Source organism: Papio anubis, chromosome 4, assembly GCF_008728515.1.
Source record: "Papio anubis isolate 15944 chromosome 4, Panubis1.0, whole genome shotgun sequence".
Lineage (NCBI taxonomy): Eukaryota > Metazoa > Chordata > Mammalia > Primates > Cercopithecidae > Papio > Papio anubis.
This window is the reverse complement of record NC_044979.1, coordinates 26,049,105-26,069,984: the sequence shown is the minus strand read 5'-3', so window position 1 is coordinate 26,069,984 and position 20,880 is coordinate 26,049,105. Positions and strand designations below refer to the sequence as shown.

Here is a 20,880-nt window from a genome sequence, read left to right as displayed (position 1 = left end):
AGGCAGCGGGGTGGCCCACAGTGGCTCCCGTGGCCCCTCCCAGCCCTCCTTGGGCTTGAGAGAATGGTCATCATGACCAGTGGAGGAAGCACATTGATTTCCCATTTTCAAGCTGCCTCCCAGCTCCAAGCATCTTAGAGCTGTTTATATGCCCACACTTAAATGCCTTCACAGTTTTAGGGGGAAATGAGGACAAAGAAACGGAACCCCCTCTAAGAGAGAAAATGTTAGAGATAGAGATGAACTTCATTTCAGCTTCCTGCCCGGCATCTACCCTCGATGCCAGGGACCGCTCTGTCACTGCATCCCCCAATCCCACTGCTTCCTTCTGCCCCTGCCCCCACACAGAACAAGAATCCAGACAAAAGCACAGGTCAAGAGAGAAATAAAGGTCCTCCTTCCCCTGACCCAACTCCCTCAGAAACAATCAGATTTAAGGCAGAGAGATTAAATTATCACTAAGCTAATTATGGGACTCACACTTAGGCTGGCTGCTGGGAAGCGAGGTCAGCAAGCAAGAGGCATTAACATGAAAATTGAAGGCAGATGCAAGAAGCACTTAAAAAAAAGCAGCTGGGAGACTGATTTCCCCACACCCAGAGGAGAAAGAAGCCACTCTGGTGGTTGAGGCACTGTTCATCTGGGCAATGGTCAGGGCGTTTGACAGCTAAATAGCTCCGCTCTGTCATCATCCTGAAGCCAAAGCGGGCGAGTCAGAGGTAAACTGATTAGACGGTGTGCTGCTGATCTCCCAGAGAGAACATGAGGGAAGTGGATGCTCCAACCAAGAACACAGAGACCAGCGGGAGCAGCCCCAGGCTTGAGTGCAGAGAAGGTTCTGCCAGTTCCTATGCTGGCATGTGTGGGTGCCTCCCTGTGCACGGGTGAACACAGGTGTGTGTGTCAGCTGGGTGTATGTGCGTGTTTATGACTATGGATGTGTGTATGGAGAGGGGATACAGAGCTAGGCATGTGTGAGTATATCTTATCTACCTGAAAATAGAAGGTGAAGAGCTTAGACAGAATCAAAGTGCCCCTCCTAGCATCATAGCACCCAGCCAACTCCTTATGAGCTTTCTGAGATTGTCAAGGCCCCCGCAATTGCTGTCACCAGCTCAGCCATGAAAATACATATTATGGTACCCAGTTATGGATGACTGATGCTTTCCCAGGCATCATCAATACAATGCAAGTTTGAGACACGTTGGCCAAAAACTTGGCAGTCTACAAAATGACTTTGAGAGATAAAAATCAATGTTTTTCAGTGCAATCTGCAGGATGGTTCCTCCACTCAGGATTCTGACTCTGCAAGTCTCCTGTCTTTTCTAGAGAGGAGCAGGCTGGCAGGAAACCCTGACAAGAAGGCATGTGAGCTTGTTTTGAGTCAGTAGACAACTTTGGGTTCCTTGTCCTGAGAAATGGAATTTAATGGGCAATATCCTGCCTGTGTCCAGAGTGAATTTGTGGAATCCATGGTTGGCAAGGTGGGTTCAGAGGGAAAGTGGGGGAATCTCTGGAGCTTAAATTACTTAGGGAAAATTAATTTGGAAACTTTATTTAATTATAGGTAAAAGAAATGCTTCCATAAATTTGGGTAATTTAATTATCCAAGAGACATCTGCTGAACACAATCTAATCATTGTATTTAAGTAGAAAAGTGCCCTCACTCTTAACAAAACTAATTTTGGGGAGATACAAACATTCAGAACCTGACTAATGAAAGATAAGGAATAATTTCAGTTTCAGTTTTAGGAGGAAAAAAGTAAATCACAGGAAAATCATCTGAGAGAGGATTTAGTTTTTTAAAAATCTCCAACATTATATCTGGGGTTGATGATATAAAATCAGCCATATCCTATATTTTTTGCACATCTTCTCCAACACTGAGCAAAGACGAGATCACGAGCTCTTTAAGTCAAGAAGCATTTAGTGCATTTTAGATGACCAAGAAGATAGTTCTTGACTGAATGTTGATGTTCACAAAAATAATCCTTATGGTAAACTGTATAGACAGAATTATCCACAAAATACTCATTGCCCTTCTCTCCCACCTCCCTGCATACATACACACCAGCCCCCTCCCAAGACTCCAGGCAGGGTTATATTTTCCACACCATTCACTTTGGCTGGGCCAATCAAGTGGGGGTGGTAACAACATGGGCCACCACCAAGCAGTAGCTTTAACAACCATGGCACGGTTCTGCCATCTCTCTTTTCCTTTGGCCATGAGATCAACATGTCCCAAACAGGGGCTGCCCTTCCAAGTCTCCCAGATAAATAACATGGAGCAGGGCTGCAGCCAGCCCAGGGTGCACATGACCATGAGTTGAAAATAGCCTTCATTGTTGTTGTTGTAAGCCACTTAAACTTGGGGGTCATTTGTTACTGCAACACAATGTAGTCTAAGCTAGCTGATACACACACATGTGCACACAGGCACTAGAAGACCCTAAAGCTCCAGTGGCCCATCTTCAAATACATTTTTTTATTCAGCATTTGTTACCTTCGGGGCAGTACTGTGGGGGCACCTTCAGTTTAATTGGAAGAAGGTGTAAACACACTGGGGAAATAGATCCAGCTATATTAATGAACTGTATTTTCTATGTGAAGAAAATGAACAAATTCCTTTCAGAAAACCATCTCAGCTACAATGTTGAAAGCTTCTATCGCCTGTAATTTTTGGGGTAATCAAATGTGACTAAATAAAAACCAAATTTATAAAATGGATACATTATGAGGCTATTAATTTTAGAAAAGAATTCTCCATTTTAGAAAGAGATTCATTAGTTTCCTACAATGAATCCACATTTCCTACCCAAAATGAGATAAAGAAGCCCACAGCCTGGCTGAGGTAGGGAAGCCATCAGTACTATCAGCCTCCCTCCAGCCATGGCCCTTCCTAGGTCACAGAACCTCTAAGGTCCCCAGCTGCCACTCTAGCTCTACTTAAGGTCAACCGTGTACAAGTTCAGTCCCACCTAGGGCATAAGCCAACACTGCCTAACTAAACCTCTCTGGATCTAAAAAAGACTCATTCTCTAAGTGAGGTTTAAGATATATTTTTCTCTCCCAAGTCTGGTATGTCTAGGGAAAGGTCCAGGACAACTTTGATCATAAAGATTAAATAAAATAAAATATTCCAGGTATGCTAACCTGATGCATTTAAAATATGGTTATAATTACATACAACATTTTAAAAAAATCTGTTTACCCTTCACAAGAGATACCTGTAGTAGAGGAATCCTGTTTGACAGAAAATCATGGATAAGTTTTATGCTCTGTGGGGGAAGGAAGAACAAAAGGGACAGAGCTGAATTATCACTGGAGGAAATGTTGGTCTGTTGCAGAAAGACCAAGGTAAAGAATGTATTGACTTACAGATTTTTAAAAGGTAGACTGAAGATATCTACTCATTTTCATTATTATAAAAAACCACAATATATATAAGGCACCCATATATGATCTGCCTGGAGGCCAAAATGGCAGTTTGTATCTGAGACTCCCATGGGAATACCTAGAACACAGTAGGATTTGGTTTAAGTTTTGGATGCAATGATGAGGGCAGGTCATCAGGTGGTTTCAACATCATTCTGGCCTCTCAGGTCCAACAATACCTGGGAACACTCAAATTTAGCCACCTCCAGCCCCAGAATACTCACATCTTGGTGGGAAGGTAAAAGCGATTAAGCAGAAAGACAACCCATCTCTTTCCTTCCAACCTCCTTGCCACCAAAGCCTCAGAAGCCTTCTCCAGGAGGGGAGAAACTTTTTGGAAGGCAGCTCAAAAAATGTCCCATGACCAGACATGGTAGCTCATACATCTCAGAATTTTGGGAGGCCGAGGTGAGAGGATTGCTTGAGGTCATGAGTTTAAGAGCAGCCTGAGCAATATAGCAAGACCCAAGACCCCATCTCTATTAAAAAACGTTAAAAATTAGTGGAGCATGGTGGCACATACCTGTAGTCCCAGCTACTTGGGAGACTGAGACAGGCGGATCACTTGAGCCCAGAAGTTTGAGGCTGTAGTGAGATACGATAGCACCTCTTCACTCTGGCCTGGGTGACAGAGCAAGACCCTATCTCTTTGGGGGGGAAAAAAAAAGTTCCCAAAAGGAAAACTGGGACTAGGTGAGGCACTGGGAGTGTCAGAGGGCAACCCCAAAGAAGGGAGAGCCTGTGAGGTGGGGTAAAACCCCAAACCAACATCCACTTCTCACAGATGCAACCTTTGGAGCAACATGGCACACAGTCCCATAGGCCGTAGGAGGGACAATTCCAGTGAGAAACCAAGACAAAGATAGGCCCAGTCTGTCCCAGGCAGCACGCCAGGGGTAAGTGGAGAGCCTTTCCTAAAAGGACTCATAAGGGAAACCCAGTAAGCCAACAAAATAGAGCTGGGTCCCCATGCAGCTGTGCCACAACACAGGACATGGGGAATATGGCCTTCTGCCCGCACCTTAGTGAGCCTGGGACCCCACGATGAGTGACGGAGAGAACAATGAGCGCCTGCAGTGGGCGGCCAGGAGTGGTTTAGGGGGAAAGAGGATTGCTCTTTGTAGATACAAAATTCTTTGTATTCTTTTATTTTATTTATTAATCATTCTTTTTGAGACAGGGTCTCATTCTGTTGCCCTGGCTGGAGTGTAGTGGCACAATCTTGGCTCACTGCAACCTCCACCTCCTGGGTTCAAGCGATTCTCCTGCCTCAGCCTCTGGAGTAGCTGGGACTACAGACATGTACCATCACGCCCAGCTAATTTTTCTTTTTGTTTATTTTTATATTTTTAGTAGAAACAGGGTTTTGCCATGTTGCCCAGGCTGGTCTCAAACCCCTGGCCTCAAGTGATCCACCCACCTCGGCCTCCCAAAGTACTGAGATTACAGGCATAAGCTACTGCTCCTGGTCTCTTTGCATTTTTTTAAAAAGAGGTTTGACTATATAAAGAACTATGCACACTTCTGAAGTAGTCTCCCTAACCTCCCATCCAATCATACTATTCCCCCAAGTCCCCATATCTATAATGAAATAGCAAAGCCAACACTGCCTTAGGCCTTCCTAACTCCACATCATCCTGAGCAAATTAATTGGTCAAGATAACATTTGCGAACACATCTTCACTAAGTTAAAAGTACAATACTACAGAGTGACAGGAAGGAAAAGGTAAGAATGGAGGGGGTGAAAGTGAGGAAAGTAGGCAAAAGATTGTGAGAAGAGCCGAGAAGCTCAGGTTTGGGGGCTAGACACTTAGAAGGAAAAAGAAGGTTGGATGTGCTGGTGGCGACAGGTGCTCCAGGTGACTGGGAGTAACAAGGAGACTGGCTCATTAGGCCCTCTGCTCCAGAGCGCTTGCAAAGCAATAATGACCCGTGATTAGGGAGAAGCCGTCATCCTCCAAATGCACCAAGAGAGGGACCATGGATAACCCATCACAGGAAAAATCACCCAGAACCACAGCACACAGTCCCATAGGTTCTAGGAGGGACAATTCCAGTGAGAAACCAAGACAAAGATAGGCCCAGTCTGTCCCAGGCAGCTCACCAGGGGTAAGTGGAAAAGCACAGCTCGGCTGCCTCCCACAAAACCTCCTGCCCTCCCCATGGCCACCTCCCACTCGGCTGTGGGATCCGAGCTCTGGCATAATTGCCCTCGGAGAAGGAAATTGCCCATGGAGGCAGGTTGGTGATGTGAGAACAGCCACGGAGGCAGGAGTCCCCTCCCGTTTCTCAGGTGGGAGCCTCTTCCTCGGTATTTAAATTTAGCCAGGGCCCTTGAGGACTCAAAACGTGAAGGCCGAGGCAGCCAGCTGAGGCTGAATGGCTGAGTCGGGCACCTGAGTCCTCAGCATGTTGGGGCCACTTCCACGCAGGCAGAACTAGTGGCAAGGGTCTACGGAAGGGTGGGTGAGACAAGTCCAGTTTTGTTTTTCTTAGTGACAAGGGTGAGAGGATTGGAACTGCTTTAGGAAGCTGAATCTGCCATCTAGGATCCATCCAAACTGATTTTCCTGTCCCTAAAGTGCTCCCCTCTTTAATCCATCCCAGGAAGATGGATTAAAGAGGGGAAAATCAGTTTCAACCACCCTAGCATGGACATCAGGACCTGAGCCAGGGCAGGGACAGAGGGAATGAAAGGAGGGTTCTGAGCAACAGGCTCCGAGGCAGGTACCAGAGGCCCAGCCACCACCTCCTCCCTCCATCGGAGAGGTGACCTACCGTACAGCCCAGGAGCCGGGCCTTAGGTGGAGTCCATGATATTACTCCATAAAGGGCCAGGACAACCTCAGATTAGACCGTGTGACCTCTGGGGAGTTACCCAACCCCTTTCCTCCATTTTACATGGAAGGTGTAACATCTCAAAAAAAAAAAAAAAAAAAAAAAAATTGAAGATTACACATGACAATCAATGTAACATGTGAAAACATCTAGAACAATCCTGGTGCCTACACGGTGTTCAAAGCTTGGTAGTTCCCTCTGCATCACCTCTTTTCTGCCAGCCCTAAACACTAAGAAAACAACCCCTTCCTAAGATGCTGGGGGCCTCCCCACAGAGGCCAAAGGCAGAAGATATGGATTCTCCATGGACATACAGAGTTCTCGGCAGCTACTGATTCAAAATCTAAGTGTCTTTTGTCCATCATCGAGCACTGCCCTCTCTCTAGATGAACAGAGCACCTGGGACTGCCTGCTGAGCCCCCAGGCCACCTTGCTGAGGAAGCTTCCTCACCCCTGGTCCTGTGGGTGTGGCAACTGCTTCACAGCCTCCTGTTTATCCTCTGGATTCTCTACTGTGTTTGCACAAGCAAAGCCACAAGTCAAAAGACAGGATTCAGTGCCTGGGCCACTGGTGTTCCTGAGGAAGGCTGTGTCCTTTTCCATGCTACCAAAAGTGAACTTGAAGTTTGAAAGTATGGGTTCAAGTCCCCTCAATGGCTGAGAAACAAAGCGCTCGTGTAGAAGGCAGCCTCCAACATGGCCCCCAGTGATCCCCACCTCTGGGTGCTCATGACCTATAGAGCCCCTTCCTGGAGTGTGAGCTGGACCTGGTGGCTGACTTCTAAGACAGAATACAGCAAAGGGGATGGGGTGTCACTTCTGAAACCAGGTTTCAAAATGACAAAGGCCTGCACCTTACTCAGCCTCTTTCTCACTCCCATCTCTCAGACATCCTTCTAGAGAAGCCTGCTGCTTCACACATTGTTGTGTAGGTGGCCTCATGGGGGGGCCCACATGGCAATGCAAGGATCTCTCAAGTGAGGACCTGAAGCTTGCCAACAAACCTGGGAGGGACACTGGAGGTAGACTCTTCCCCATTCCGATCTTTAGCCTTGGGATGACTGCAGCCCTAGCCCACACCTTGACCCAAAGCCAGAGGACCCAGCAGAGCCATGCCCAGATTCCAGAACCACAGAAACTGTATGTATAATAGTAAGTGTTGTTCAAAGACTCTAAGTTCTGGAGTAGTTCACGGCAATTGATAACTAACACACCTGTGTCTCATGGGCCAGGAGAGAAGGTATGGAGTGAGTGTGGGAGCTTTGAAGAAACCTTTTTTTGTTTGTTTGTTTTTGAGATGGAGTCTTGCTCTGTTGACCAGGCTAGAGTGCAATGGCATGATCTCGGCTCACTGCAACCTCTGCCTCCTGGGTTCAAGTGATTCTCCTGCCTCAGCGTCCTGAATAGCTGGGATTATGGGTATGCGCCACCATGCTCGGCTAATTTTTGTATTTTTAGTAGAGACGGGGTTTCACCATGTTGGTCATCCTGGTCTTGAACTCCTGGCCTCATGATCTGCCTGCCTCAGCCTCCCAAAGTGCTTGGATTACAGGCGTGAGCCACTGTGTCCAGCCAAGAGACCTCTTTTAAAGTCACCATGCATACATCCATGAGAAGCCAGAACTGCTGGGAAAAGCAGCACCATATCACCAATAAGCAAGCCCAGTAGATACATTCCCAGGAAGTTCCCTAAGAACAAGTATGGACTCTCAGCAGACCCCCAATCAGAACATCAACTGGTGAGCTGTGAATCGTTCCAACTGCCACTGCCTTCCCCATCAAAGTGGCTGAGGAAATCATAGCAATTGCTGGTAACAAAGACCTCCTCTGGCTCTACCCTCTCTGGGAGTCTTCAAGATTCTATTCTCCTCCCATCCAGAGTCTAGCAGGTGTGAGCCCAGCAGTAAAAGGACCACTTATGGTTGGGGGCTCATTCCCTCTTCTTGCCTCTGCCTCCTCCCTCTTCCTCTGTACATCATGTCTTTCATCCTTTCCTATCTTTGTTGTCTTGGTTACATGGCCAGACTCCTGATATGCTGCTAGTTTTCATTTTAATGATATGTTCTTGTAAAGCACAATATTTTACTTCAATTGCATGTGTCACTGGATAAATTCCTCTAGTGTGTCTGACATTTGTGTATCAGCTGACTGAATGCGCTCTATGATTTGGGGTGTTTCTGCAGCACTTTCTTCAATTTTAATGTGTTTGCATTTTAATTTATGATCAGGATCTTTCTATACCAATGTGTGTATATATATACACACATATGATTAAAAAAAGTGGCACATGTATCAATAAATCTTGAATTGGCAAAGCTCATTTAAGACGATCTCTTTAAATCATGTGCACCAGCAATGATCACTTGGAAAACAGAATGACAAGTGTTTCGGAGAAACTCTTTGCTGGGATCTCAACGTGTGTTTCAGGAGGAAGCCAGGAGGAGAATGCAACAGTGCCTCGCTATTGGCTGCAGCAGAAACTTCATGATGAGAATACCTCCCCGGGCTTATTCAGGTTAGCACAGAGGGACCACTCGAGATCCCCCAGGGACATGCAGGGAAGGTGGGTGGGCCCAAGGGCAGAATAGTGAGAAATGGAAAAAGATAAGAAAAGAAGGCCAGTGTGGCCACACTTATATCAAAAGGGTGATTGAGTGAGGGCTTAATAGTGTTCAAGAATATAAAATATGTCCAAGAGGACATCAACCAGCTTAGTTGCTCTTCTTATTAACTGAGTTCAACTTGGGAAGAAAGCTTAAAACACAGCAGAAGAGATTGAAACGAGGTAGGAGGAAGGCCCTTGAGAAGCGGATGCACTGGTCTGAGGCAAGGTCAGTCTGAAGGGCCAGTCTTAGAATTCCCAGGCTGGAAAGACTAACGACAGAATACCATCTGTCTGTGGTTGAACGTGAAATCAGAGGAGGGAGGGTGGCACTGCTGGTACACCTGTGGGATCTTCTGCCTGGAGCTCTTCAACCTCAGCCTCCCCTTCACACAATGCACAGGGTAAGGTCTATGCAGGTTTAACATTTGCAAAACCAGGGATGGAAAACGCAGACACAATATAGCAAATAGATGGTCTTTTCCTGACATGGAAATCGGTCAGCCCTGATGCTTCTGTATTTCTTTCCCTTTCTGCTTGTGATCAATCACACATGAGCCCATGGCAGCTTGGGCTGGAGAAACATGTAGCACAACAGAACTACCTGACCGAACCCTGTATCAAATACACATGCCCTCTGCCCTAACCGCAGGTTCCTGTTCTATTTGGTGTTCCAACATTGTATCTCCATTTGATTTCCTGACACTTCTATCCATCTGCAGGGCTTTCTGTGCTATGAATATTTATTTTTAGTTAAAGTGAATTCAAATTTCCAGAATAATTTTAGGAAGAATTCCCAGGTACATTTAGGAAGCAACAAAGCAGGGGCTGGACTCTCTGATCTGATACTGCTTTGTGACTCGAGCACTGAAGACACACACACAGCATCTGTTCCTGAGAAGCAATGTTCACCCCAGGTGGGTCTCCCTCCATTCCAATCCACTCCTGGGTGATTTCCCCTTGTGGACCTGTGCTGAGGGTCTAGGGAACACAAGCAAATTAATTTTAAAACAGGCTCGAGCCAAAAAATTTAGGAAGATTAAATTAATCTACATGACAATTCCCAGTAAGAATGATTTTTGTACTGTATACTCCTATCGCCTCTCCATGGGAACGTGCACCCAGTTCCTACTCAGAGAGGCTGGTACGGATTCGTCTGTGCACAGACACATGGATGCATGTCCTATAACAGGCTAATAGCAGGGCCAGCCTGACTTAACCAACATCCATACAGCGCTCCACCCCCCTAGGTGTAAACAGTTTAACCTAGCAAGAACATCCAGGGAAGAAGCAATCACCAGCGAGAGGAGCAATCGCACCTCAAGTGGAAGTTTATGATGTTTTGGTTCACAATGAACATTAGTCTCTCCCACTAATGTCAGGCAGTAATTCACCACTGAACAGCAGCCATAAAAATGATCGCTTAGTGAAAGGAAAGCAAGAGGCAGAGAAAGAGAGAGAGGGAAAGGATTTCAGCAGAAATATTCAAGCAAAGAAATCTTGTGCTTCTGAGACAACACTGAGCTGATTGTCCCAACTCAAACCAAAGGTTTAGGTTTGCTTGGCCCTAAAGCCAGTCGAGATGGCATTTGCCTTACAATTTTTACCTATAGTGGAAATATTAACAGTCTGTAGGTTATTGCTAAGTTCCTAGACACCTACTCATGACTGTAGCATTTATAGGTCATATTTCTTTACACACATACCCTTAAAGCTCACCACAGGAAGAGGCTGCCAATACCATGACAACACTCACACACATCAGAAAACATCAAAGACATCTAAAATTGGTACTTTCCTCACCTCCTTTCCCCCTGCTTCATGTGATGTGTGCACCAAAGGAGTGAAATCACGGTCATCAAAGACAAGGTTGCAAATGATTGGGACTCATGCCTTTCAAGCAAAATAAAAAGTCAGTAATTTTGAGGGCAGCCCACAGATAGCTCAGTCTAGCTCCTGGACCCCTGAAACCCACAGCAAACATCCTTACTCTTAGCATCCCCCCTAAGCTGTCTCCTGACCACCTACCCCCATTTCCAGTCTCTTGTCATACCGTAAAGCCTTGATACACACAGGAGATTATTACAGGGCTCAGAGAAACCAACTCTATAATTATGGCTACAGTATGATTTCCATTATTTTCACGCCCTGGCCTCAGTTGCTTGCAAAAATTCTAGCAAAATCCTCCTGCAGCTTCACAACTTGTCATGGCTGGGCCTCTGCCCAAAAGGTGACTGTGGTCCTGATAACCTCTGGGAAAAGCGAGTCGGAATTATTACAAGGAAAGGGGAGTGGTGCTTAGTGAGTGAACGGGGGTGGGGAATTCTATTGTTCGGAAAAAAATAAATAAACGGGTCACTTTTGCTTTTTATTATTTCAAACAACAGACTCGGCGGCCCAGCCTTCCTTTCCCAACTCAGACTGTTCCCTTGGGCCAGCTGTGCTGAGTCTGCAGGCACGGGAGCTAGGCGTGAGCAAAACCATTAAAAGGCTGCCACTCGGAGCCTGCAGAGCAGAAAGTTTGGCTCCCCCCCCTCCCCGTGGCCTGGCTTTCCCCAGGAGGACTGAAGGCTCATTCCCCGCAACTGACCCTTGCGCTCTTACCTTTGAAACATTTATGCCTCACCAGCCCCAGCACTGCTCTGGAAATTAGATAGAATATCCCAGGTGGCTGAAACAGAACTGTTCTTACATCAATCCACCAAAGTAAAAGATGGGAATGCCAGCCACGGTTTATGAAGCCCCAGGCTCTTGGTGGGGTGTTGCGTGTGTCGCCTGTCACTGCCTGCCTGCCTGACTGCTGGGCTCTGTCCTCACCTGCCTCAGGAGGGTCGTCTCTGAGCGCCTTGCTGGCCCAGGCTCCTGGGGGTGTCCTGATTCCACACTCACGGTGCTGCACTTGATTGACCTCCCTGTCGGGGAACAGATTTGGACAGGCTTCCACAGGTGAGAGAGCACCAGCCACCAAATGCCTCAACCCAACCTTGGACCAACAGCACAAAAATGCAAGTTGACTGTCTTGGGTTTACAATGCATCCATGGACAGGAAACACCTTCCTTTTTCCAAGAGAAAATAACTGTTTTGTTATGTGCACTGAACTCTCCATGTTCATTTCATTGATAACATTCACTGCCCAACCAGCTCAGACAATCACTCACACACACACACACACACACACACACAAATCCTCATCCAGGGTCTACTCCATCCTGCCAGCTAGTAAATGGTCCTCTGGCAGCTGGTAGGAAATTCAGTGAGTAGGACTGTTTTAGAGCAAGGCAGGAAGTTAGCTTCTCCATTGCACTGAGATTGAGCTCACTGGAGAAAAGACTTAAAGCATCCCCCATACTGCCTTGCTGACTTATTTACTCTCAATAGTGCTCATTCACCCATTGCAGCAGGTGAAGCAGGTCTCAGTGCATGAATTGTACATAGTAATGTCCCCTGTATTTAGAATTCACTTTTCCAGCAGACCAAACTTGCCGAATCCTACTGAAGAATCGAGCCATCTGAAGTCCCTACCCAAAAGCTCACACACTTCTCTCCTCAGTGTGGACTGACGCTTGTCAGACACAATTTCAGTAAGCTTGGCAATCTGGTTTCCTAGCCTACCAAAGCTGGAAGTCGCAGAATGAGGGAGGAGGAAAGGTGCTGAAGTCAACCAGGATTCCTGGCAGCAACTGGAAGTGATGAGTGGCCAAGTGCATAAGAGGAAGACCTGGGAAGGGGGCAACAATCAGACACAGGAGCTGTGTGGGGACAACATGCCCACATCTCGCAGCATCTTCCCTGGGCATCCACAAAACTCAGTTCATTATGTGAGCAAAACTCACGAGGAGTCTGAGGCAGCAAGGAAAGATTCCATTGTGTTTACCATTTTCTTCACAGAAAGGAAGTATGAAATAGAATTATTTGCAATGAATTATGAAACACAGTTCTTAAACGTGTGTTTTGCTGTTTTTGGTTGCGGCACTGAATGCGTTCCACTCAAATTAGGCGGTTACTTCCTCCTAGGCAGCGCCGGCTGCGTGGTACCTCGTGGACACCATTCTTGCAGAGTACCATGATGTTTCCCCAGTGCTCAGTTTTCTTTCCCAATCATCACCCATAGAATTACTCCACACACAAGTTCCCAAGTCACAAACACACTCTGGGGTGCCCACCTCTTGTCCTCCGCATGCTCCCATTCCAGACACACCACCAGTCCACAGAGATGCCAACAGAAATGATTGCTGGGCTGTTACACTGTAGGATGGTAAAATAGGCATAGTCCTCTAAATATGCCCGGAACATTTCCTCTTGACCATCCAGAGCTAGAGCCAGAAATACAGCAAAGGGAAATGGAGGGATGAAGGCTCAGTCTCAATCAGGCAGTGCCTCTTTACCCAATCTGAATCACACAATGTCCAGAGAACTCCAAGAGAAGCCAAAATAAAGCAAGCAAGAACTCCACATGAAATCACCAATATTTCCTGGGAAAGGACTAAAATGCAATTATTGGCCAACAGGAAACAGGACCTCCTGCCTACCATCTTAGAAGGGCTTTTAACCCAATCAAGAAGGACATGTGCTGTAGGGCCAGCTCCAACTCATGAGATGAGAAGCCTGAGCACAGAACATCCCTCGGTGGATGACTGCTCCCAACACAGCTGATGAGCCAAGATTACCCAGGACCCCAGAACCTGCCAGCTTCCGAAAGTGCAGGGGAAAGGTCAGGTCCCCAGATCATACCATTTGACCTCACCAGAAGCAATTTCCATGCTCCCATTGCACCTGTGGTTTTCTCAGCCCACAACTTGGCTCTGGGCCCCATTTGCGACTTTAACAGGTCTGCACTTTCCTCCCTCTGTTCCCTGAATGCATTCCAGATGATGCAGCAGCCAGAAGGGCTGAAGCAAGGGGAACAGGACTGTCCCTTCCCCCTGCCCACCTTCCCCAATTGCTCAGACCTAGCAAAGCCTTTGCCTTAAAGGCACAAGCCCAAATTGAACACAGTATGTGCCATTTAGAACAACCCTGCAAGGCTGGTCTGACACCTCTCATGTGCACACCAGTTCTAGGGAGGAGGTGAATCCACACACTCACCCCGCAACCTCAGCACGGAGGCAGAGAAAGGACAAGATGATCCTCATGACCTCAACAGCAGCGTATCTCCTTAGCTCAAACTGTATCACCTGCCCACACGCCCAAGGTAGTGAAAAGACATAAGATAATTTCCAGCCCAGGAGGGTCAGACTGTCTTCACAGTAATCAAAAGGACTGCACTTCATTCCTACCTTCTTCAGCTTGCCACTTTTGGTGCCCACAAAGGCCAGAGAGTGATTCTTGTAGACATATGCGATGACAGACGTCATGCGGTCCCTGTCCTCTGTGAAGACGGGAATCCCACGCACCATGTCGGACACTCCCAGGGGGGCATTCATGTCCAGGCCACAGAAGTTATCATCAATGGTTAAGAGCTGAAAATTTTAAAAAGAGAAAAATTAGAAGGGAGCGTCAGGGAAATTGGCAGAGGTATTAAGTCAGGAAACTATGGAGGTAGAAGAATCCTTAGAGATTAATCCTCTGCTAACAATCCCTCTTTTTTACATGAAAAACATCACTCCAGAGAAACTAGGTGACCTGTGAAGAATCACCTGAGTGGGCAGGTGCAGGGACAAGGCAAAAAACACAGATCCCAGGTCTCCTTTCCTCATAATCTGTGTCTCTGCCTCTTCTCCAGCCCCTCCCAGCACCATCTTGGGAGCTTTGTCCATCATTATTATCATTATCATCCTCAGGTGGAAAAGCCCTGGGTCAGCCCAGATGAGCAAGGGCTCCAGGCCACTCTGCTCAGGCACAAGAGGGATGCGGTCTCCGTATCTATACACAAAGAGGAATGTGGTCTTCGTATCTATACAGAAAAGGGATGTGGTCTCCATATCTTGAGCAGACACACACATAAGGACTCAAAAGTATAGACTAGGGAACGGAAAACATTAGCATGTAAGTAGCACCATCACAACAGAGCCATGTGCGGGCAGTCAGCTGGGGAAAGGAGCAGTGGGGGAAGGAAGGTGCTGATTCAACTCAATGTGCCACAGCTGGTACTTTACGAGCTCCGATCGCAGGCTCCCTGTCTCTTTTACAGCATTATGAAGAGGGGCAGCCCTGGCCCTGCCATGCCTACACCAGCACTTCCCAAAGTGCCATCCATGGAAACCCAGGTCCCCGATATGCCCTACACAAAAGGACTCCGCAGGCAAATTTCTAGAAAGCCTTTTAACACCATCTAAGAGATTCATAACGATTAGTTATGTGAAAGGTCTGGAAAGTATTTTTAAGAAAAAATATGTTTAACCTTATCTCAGCCTCTCCTAAACATTTTATTCTCTGAACCTTTTTTCTTTTTTTTTTTTAGACAGGGTCTCACTCTGTCACCCAGGCTGGAGTGCAGTGACATGATAATGGCTCACTGCAGCCTTGACTTCCCAGGCTCAAGCGATCCTCCTGCTTCAGCCTCCCGAGTAGCTGGGACCACAAGCATGTGCCACCATGCCTGGCTAAATTTTTGTATTTTTTGTAGAGACAGGATTTCATCATGTTACCCAGGCTGGTCTCAAACCCCTGGGCTCAAGTAACCACCACCCTCAGCCTCCCGAAGTGCTGGGATTACAGGTGTGAGTCCCTGCACCCAGCCGCTAAACCATTTTGACTGGAACACCTACTAGTGTTCCTTAAAGAGAATATTCTTCAGATATCCCTGAGACACTGACCCTGACTCACTTGCTCCTGACTCCAGGAAGCATAAGTTCAGAAGTCAGGAAGCTTTGGGGCCAGTTCCCCCACTGTATTTCCAGTGGAATCTCCCCTTTTTATACAAGGCCATCAGGTCCCCCATGAAACAGAGGGTCTCACCTGGGCTCTGTGGTGCTGGGGAGTGGTGAAGACCCTGGCAGTAGCCGGTGAAAACCCCTTAGCACTCCCCACAAGCAGCTTGGGTCTGGCACACACCCCTCTGGGGTAGATTTTCCACCGTGTCTTGGAAGGACTATGTGGTCTCAGAAGAGTTACTCCATTTTCCTGTGCTTTTATTTTCTGCTCTATAAAGATGACGGAAACAATCCCTGCTTTTTGATGGGCTACCATAAAGCCTATTGCACTCGTGCCTGTAAACGTCTTTGGACTTTGCAGAGAAAGGGGTGAAATAAAATACAAGGTGTCACTTTTTTAAAGGCTTCAATCTGGGCAAAGGAAAGGGCATCTGGAGAACAGCAGGCAGGCTCTTGCCAGGGAGTGTGAAATCAGGCCACAGGTGTTCACCCGGCCCCAGCAGGCTCCTCCACTCCCTCCCAGAAGAGGTGCGGGCACTGTCCCTCCAAAGAAGGCAACCTGCTGAACATCGGAAGCCTCTCAGACCGTTCCCCATCTTCCTACAGGGTAGGGACAGCCAGAGTAAAAATGGGGAGAGCATGGGCGAGCCCGAGCAGGCCTCGTGCAGAGCAGACGTCTGCTCTCCAGGCCTTTGATAGCCTCTGGCCTCTCTTGCGTGGCCTGGTCCACCAGCCCAGGCCAAACACAACTGTCTCCCCTTCCCTTTAAAAAAAAAAAAAGAAAAGAAAAGAAAAAGAAAAATTAAATTATTGGCCAGGCATGGTGGCTCATGCCTGTAATCCCGCCAGAGGCAGGCAGATCATCTGAGGTCAGGAGTTCGAGACCAACCCTGTCTCTACTAAACAAACAAACAAAAAATTATAGGAGTCAAATTTACAAGGGAGTATTCAAGATTTAGTCTGATCTTTACCATTCTTCCCTAAATAAGGAGATGGCAAAGGAGACAGGAGGCAGAGAGTTAAAGGGAGGAGTAGAAGAGAGGAAGGACAAATCCAGGCAAAGGGGAGACGATGCCCTGTCCCTGCTGGATATGACCACGGCAACCTGCCAGGCCTTCCGAGGGCAGCCTGGGGTGCTAGGCGTCCTCGTGGCCCTTGAATGTTCCCGCTCTGGTTCACAAGGATTTCGCATCCCCGACTTTCTCAGGCCTAAACTGTGCTGCAGGGACCTCTGCCATCGCCAAGTCTGTACCTCGCCCGTTATGATCCATTTTCCCAGTAGAGATGGCTGAATGGTTGTTCACACTGCACAGGGTGGGGACACTGAGGCAGGGAGAAAGGAAGTCCATGTTTCACAGTTCCCCACCACCTCTGCCACAAACATAGGCCTCATTAGCCCGAGGAGGCTTCAGGCCTCTCAGCTCCCAAAATTGCATTTCTGAGTGGTCAGGATTACTGAATACAATTCTTCCCCTCGGCTGAGCACAACACAAGCACATCAACAGCCATGTACAAAAGGAGAGTATACATTTGGCCAGTGACATCATTCACTCACCAGAAAGTCAGGGGCCTGTGACAGTCTTCCTCTGCAGAACCTCATGCAGCAGGAAGCCCAGGCGAGATCTGGGACAATGGCAGCTTTCTCCCTAAGTTTCCCCATGGCTTGGCTTTTCTCTTTGAATGTGATACAGGTGCCACTGAGGCCTTTGACCAAGCACCATCCAGGTCTGCATGATTGCTGAGGTCCCCCAGCTGTGGCAGCAGGTGGCCCTGCTCTTTGTTGCCTCGAGGCTGGGGTGATGGGGGAGGGATTTTTAAGATTGAAACAGTGGAAAAACTTGGGTTCAAATGGCAGCTCAGCTGCTTCCCAATTGCAGAACTTGTTCCTACTGTTCTCTAATCTGACTTTCCTTGGCTATAGAGTGGGTAAGCTTGTAGGAGCGAAGGCACCTGGTGAGCTGGGAAGCACTTCAGTGTAAGATATTTCATGTTGATTTTTCGTGTATAGAAATCCTGCCTGGAACAGGGGTAGAATGGCTGCAGGGCGTGGCCCTAGCATGCCTCTCGACCACAGCATGCACTGCAAACACCGTATGCGTTGCTGGGTCTGAGCTGAAACCACCAGCTAATTACAGTACCTGAAGCAGGAGGAGGGAGGATCCCCAGGGCCTGCAGACCTGGGAGGTAGACATGTAGGGAAGAGATGCCAGGGCTGCCTGGGCCCAAGAAGGGGAGGCTAATTGGTGAAAGCCTTCAACAGGTGAGGGTTGGTGTGGCTTCCTGAGCCCCCGGGTGATGGGGGGAGAGAGTGTTTGCTCCAGCCCTGGCTGGGCCTTCCTCTGGGCCCCATTAACAGTGAGATTAGAGCCACAGCCAGAGGAGCCAGGTCCGGACTCTGCTATGCTCAGGAGCCCAGTCGTGCCCTAGGCCCAGGCCGGCCTCCTGTCACTCCACAAATACACAAAATGTTTGGCCATGATTATGATAACACTTGTTTATTAGAGAGCAACTCTACTCTCACAAGGAAAGGAAATACGGGCCCATTACATGAGAATGTATATGGAACCCATTTGGACAACCCTGTGGACAGACCCAGAAGCCCTGAGAGGGCCACACTGCCTGGATCCCTATCCGGAGGACACTGGATCTTTTTTTCACTGGCTCAAATGTCCTCATAGAATGCATGGGGTGCAAATTAAGATGGCTGATCCACTGTGCTCCAAGGACTATGAGCTCAAGGACAGGGACCGTGTTTTATGCATCTTTGTACCCCTAGCTTAGTGCCTGGCTCATAGTAGGCTAATATATGTATATTAAATGGATGGATGGATAGGTGGGTGGGTGCATGGGTAGATGGATGGATGGAGGGATGGATGGATAGATGGATGGATGGATGGATGGGTGGATAGATGGGATAAATTAAAGCCTGAGTTTCACAGTGGCTAACAGTACTGAACCAGAACTGTTAGGTTTGAATCCCAACTCTGCCACTTAATCCTGTGTGACTTTGAGCAAGTCACTTAACCTCTCTGTACCTTAATTTGTTACCTGTAGAATGGGGATTATAACAATAGTACATACTTTATAGTACTGTGGTGAGGATTAAATAATTTAAAACATACAGAACAATGTTTGACACTTAGTTCTATGGGAGTGTTCACTCTTATTGTTTGTTGTCATTAGATGGTCAGATGACCTTTGTGGGTCTCAGCATCTTTGAGGAAATTCATGGTATCTATCTCAGAGGTGTCATCAAGATTAAAGGGGCTAATGTTGTGAAGATGAAATAGCAAAGGTAGTTCTTCCCAAAGATCTTTCAGAATCAGATAGACATTTGGTCACAAAATTGAATGCAGGAGCTGGGGAATGGTCTCAGATCCAGAAGATTGAGCGCTGTTCATTAGAAATGCACATTCTTGAGCTCCACCCCAGACATATTGGATTAAAAAGCCTTGGGTGGGGGCTCAGACATCTTCGTCTTCACACCCCTCCAGGTGATTCCAACCTCCTCTTGCTAAGGTTTGAGAAGCACTGGCCTAGATCACCATGGAGGGCCCTTCCTAGCTGAGGGCACTACAGAACACAGCAGGTGCGTAGCATCCCCACTCGGGAGCAGGACCCTGAGCTGGACCTGGATACAGACAGACCCCATAGCAGCCTCCCCAGGGGCTGCCACACAGTGTGGCAGTGGTGGAGGTGGCGTGGGGAGCTGGAGCTGACACTCCGAATTACAACCTAATAGCTTACAGCGCTTCCCTCGTGCACCGCGGCAAAGGTTACCGTGCAATTACGTGTCGCCACATACAAATGACAGAGCAGTTACGGTTACTTTACCAATTACAGGGAAATTGCTCCCACTCTGCAGAGAGACTGGCACTCTGAAAAACTCTATCATCTCCATGAAAAGGGGATTTTAAATGCAGACAGTGTCCTTCCTCCAGCAGTTCCACAGGCACCGGGGGCAAAGCTGCAAAGCCACTGCCCAACCACCCCAGAAGTGTCCAGTGGTCTCTATGGAGACTCCCTGGGAAGGGCTGGAGGAGGAGGTAGACCTGGGGAACAGTGGGGGGATCTCCTCAAGAACCCCAGACATCACCCCCAACCCTAGGCCTCAATGACACACTCTTAAGGAACCAACTATCACCCACTCTGACAGCCACACCAATCCATCTTGAAGGTCGCAGGTGATGAGGCGGGGTGGACCCCTGATCCCCACATCCTCCCCTGACCCCAGCCTGCACAGCCCCTGGTGTGAGTCCTGATTGCACCTCCTCTGCCAAGCGAAGCTGTTTTAGCCCCGGCCCTGGCTTGCCCCACCTTTGCAGAAACCTCACATTGAGTCCTTATTATGGGAAGGTCAGAACTAAGCCAGAGCTCAGTGGCCAAATGCAGTGCTAATGAGGTAAAGGTCAGCAGGTCCATCCCCCCGTGGGCCAATTAGCTTAGCTCTGGGACACAGCCTCTTCCATAGCCACAGGCTGCCCTCTTACTGCAGGCATCCACTGTTTACAAACATCCTGAGCTGATCCTGAAGAGGCAGACCAGGTGACCAGCAGGGATGAGCCATGCACCCAACTCCTCCAGCCACCTATGTACCTGCCCTGCTGCTCTGGGGCAGCAGCAGCCATCTCTGAGTCCCAGGATGGAAGACAAAATCAGTTCTGGTCTTCCCATTACTCTGTGGGCAACTCCTGTGGTCCAGGAGAGAGAAGATTTCTCTCGTCTGGAGAAAACCAGCTCTCCTGCCCTTCCTGAATGGAAAAGTATCATCTAGCCTCATGCTCCTCCACAGCTGGGAAGCCCCCACTCCTGTCCATTGCATGGGGTAAGAAGACATCAGAGATTTTCCCAAGCTCACCCATGGTGGGGCCAACTGGATCTTTAGACCAACCTTTTTCCACCAACCTTTGGTTCCTTGGGCTATTGGAACTCCCTGCGTTCAGCAAGGGAAACAGGCACTAGATGAAGACAATGCTATTTACTTTTCCTCACTTACTAATTTGCTTAAGAACATTTATGAAAAACCTACTAAGCCCCAAGCACCAGGTGAGCCCCTAAGAATATAAAGATGAAAAAGTCTCAGTTCATGCCCCAAAGAACTGCCTCTTTCCCAGTGCAGGGATGGACAGCCTGGGCCATGACTGGACAAAGCCATCTGGGCCCTGCTTCAGTTATGTGCCTGGGGGAGTCCA

At 48.0% G+C, this 20,880-nt stretch overlaps 1 protein-coding gene across 1 annotated transcript in view; it reads right to left on the bottom strand.

Moving 5' to 3' along the window:
- The window catches only part of PLXNA4 (plexin A4), a 455,015-nt gene that overhangs the window by 356,955 nt on the left and 77,180 nt on the right, over nucleotides 1–20,880 (bottom strand). The window contains exon 3 of the mRNA XM_021936279.2: nucleotides 14,153–14,335. Within this exon, the coding sequence (XP_021791971.1) occupies nucleotides 14,153–14,335 (183 nt within the window). The remainder of the gene's footprint in view (nucleotides 1–14,152; nucleotides 14,336–20,880) is intronic.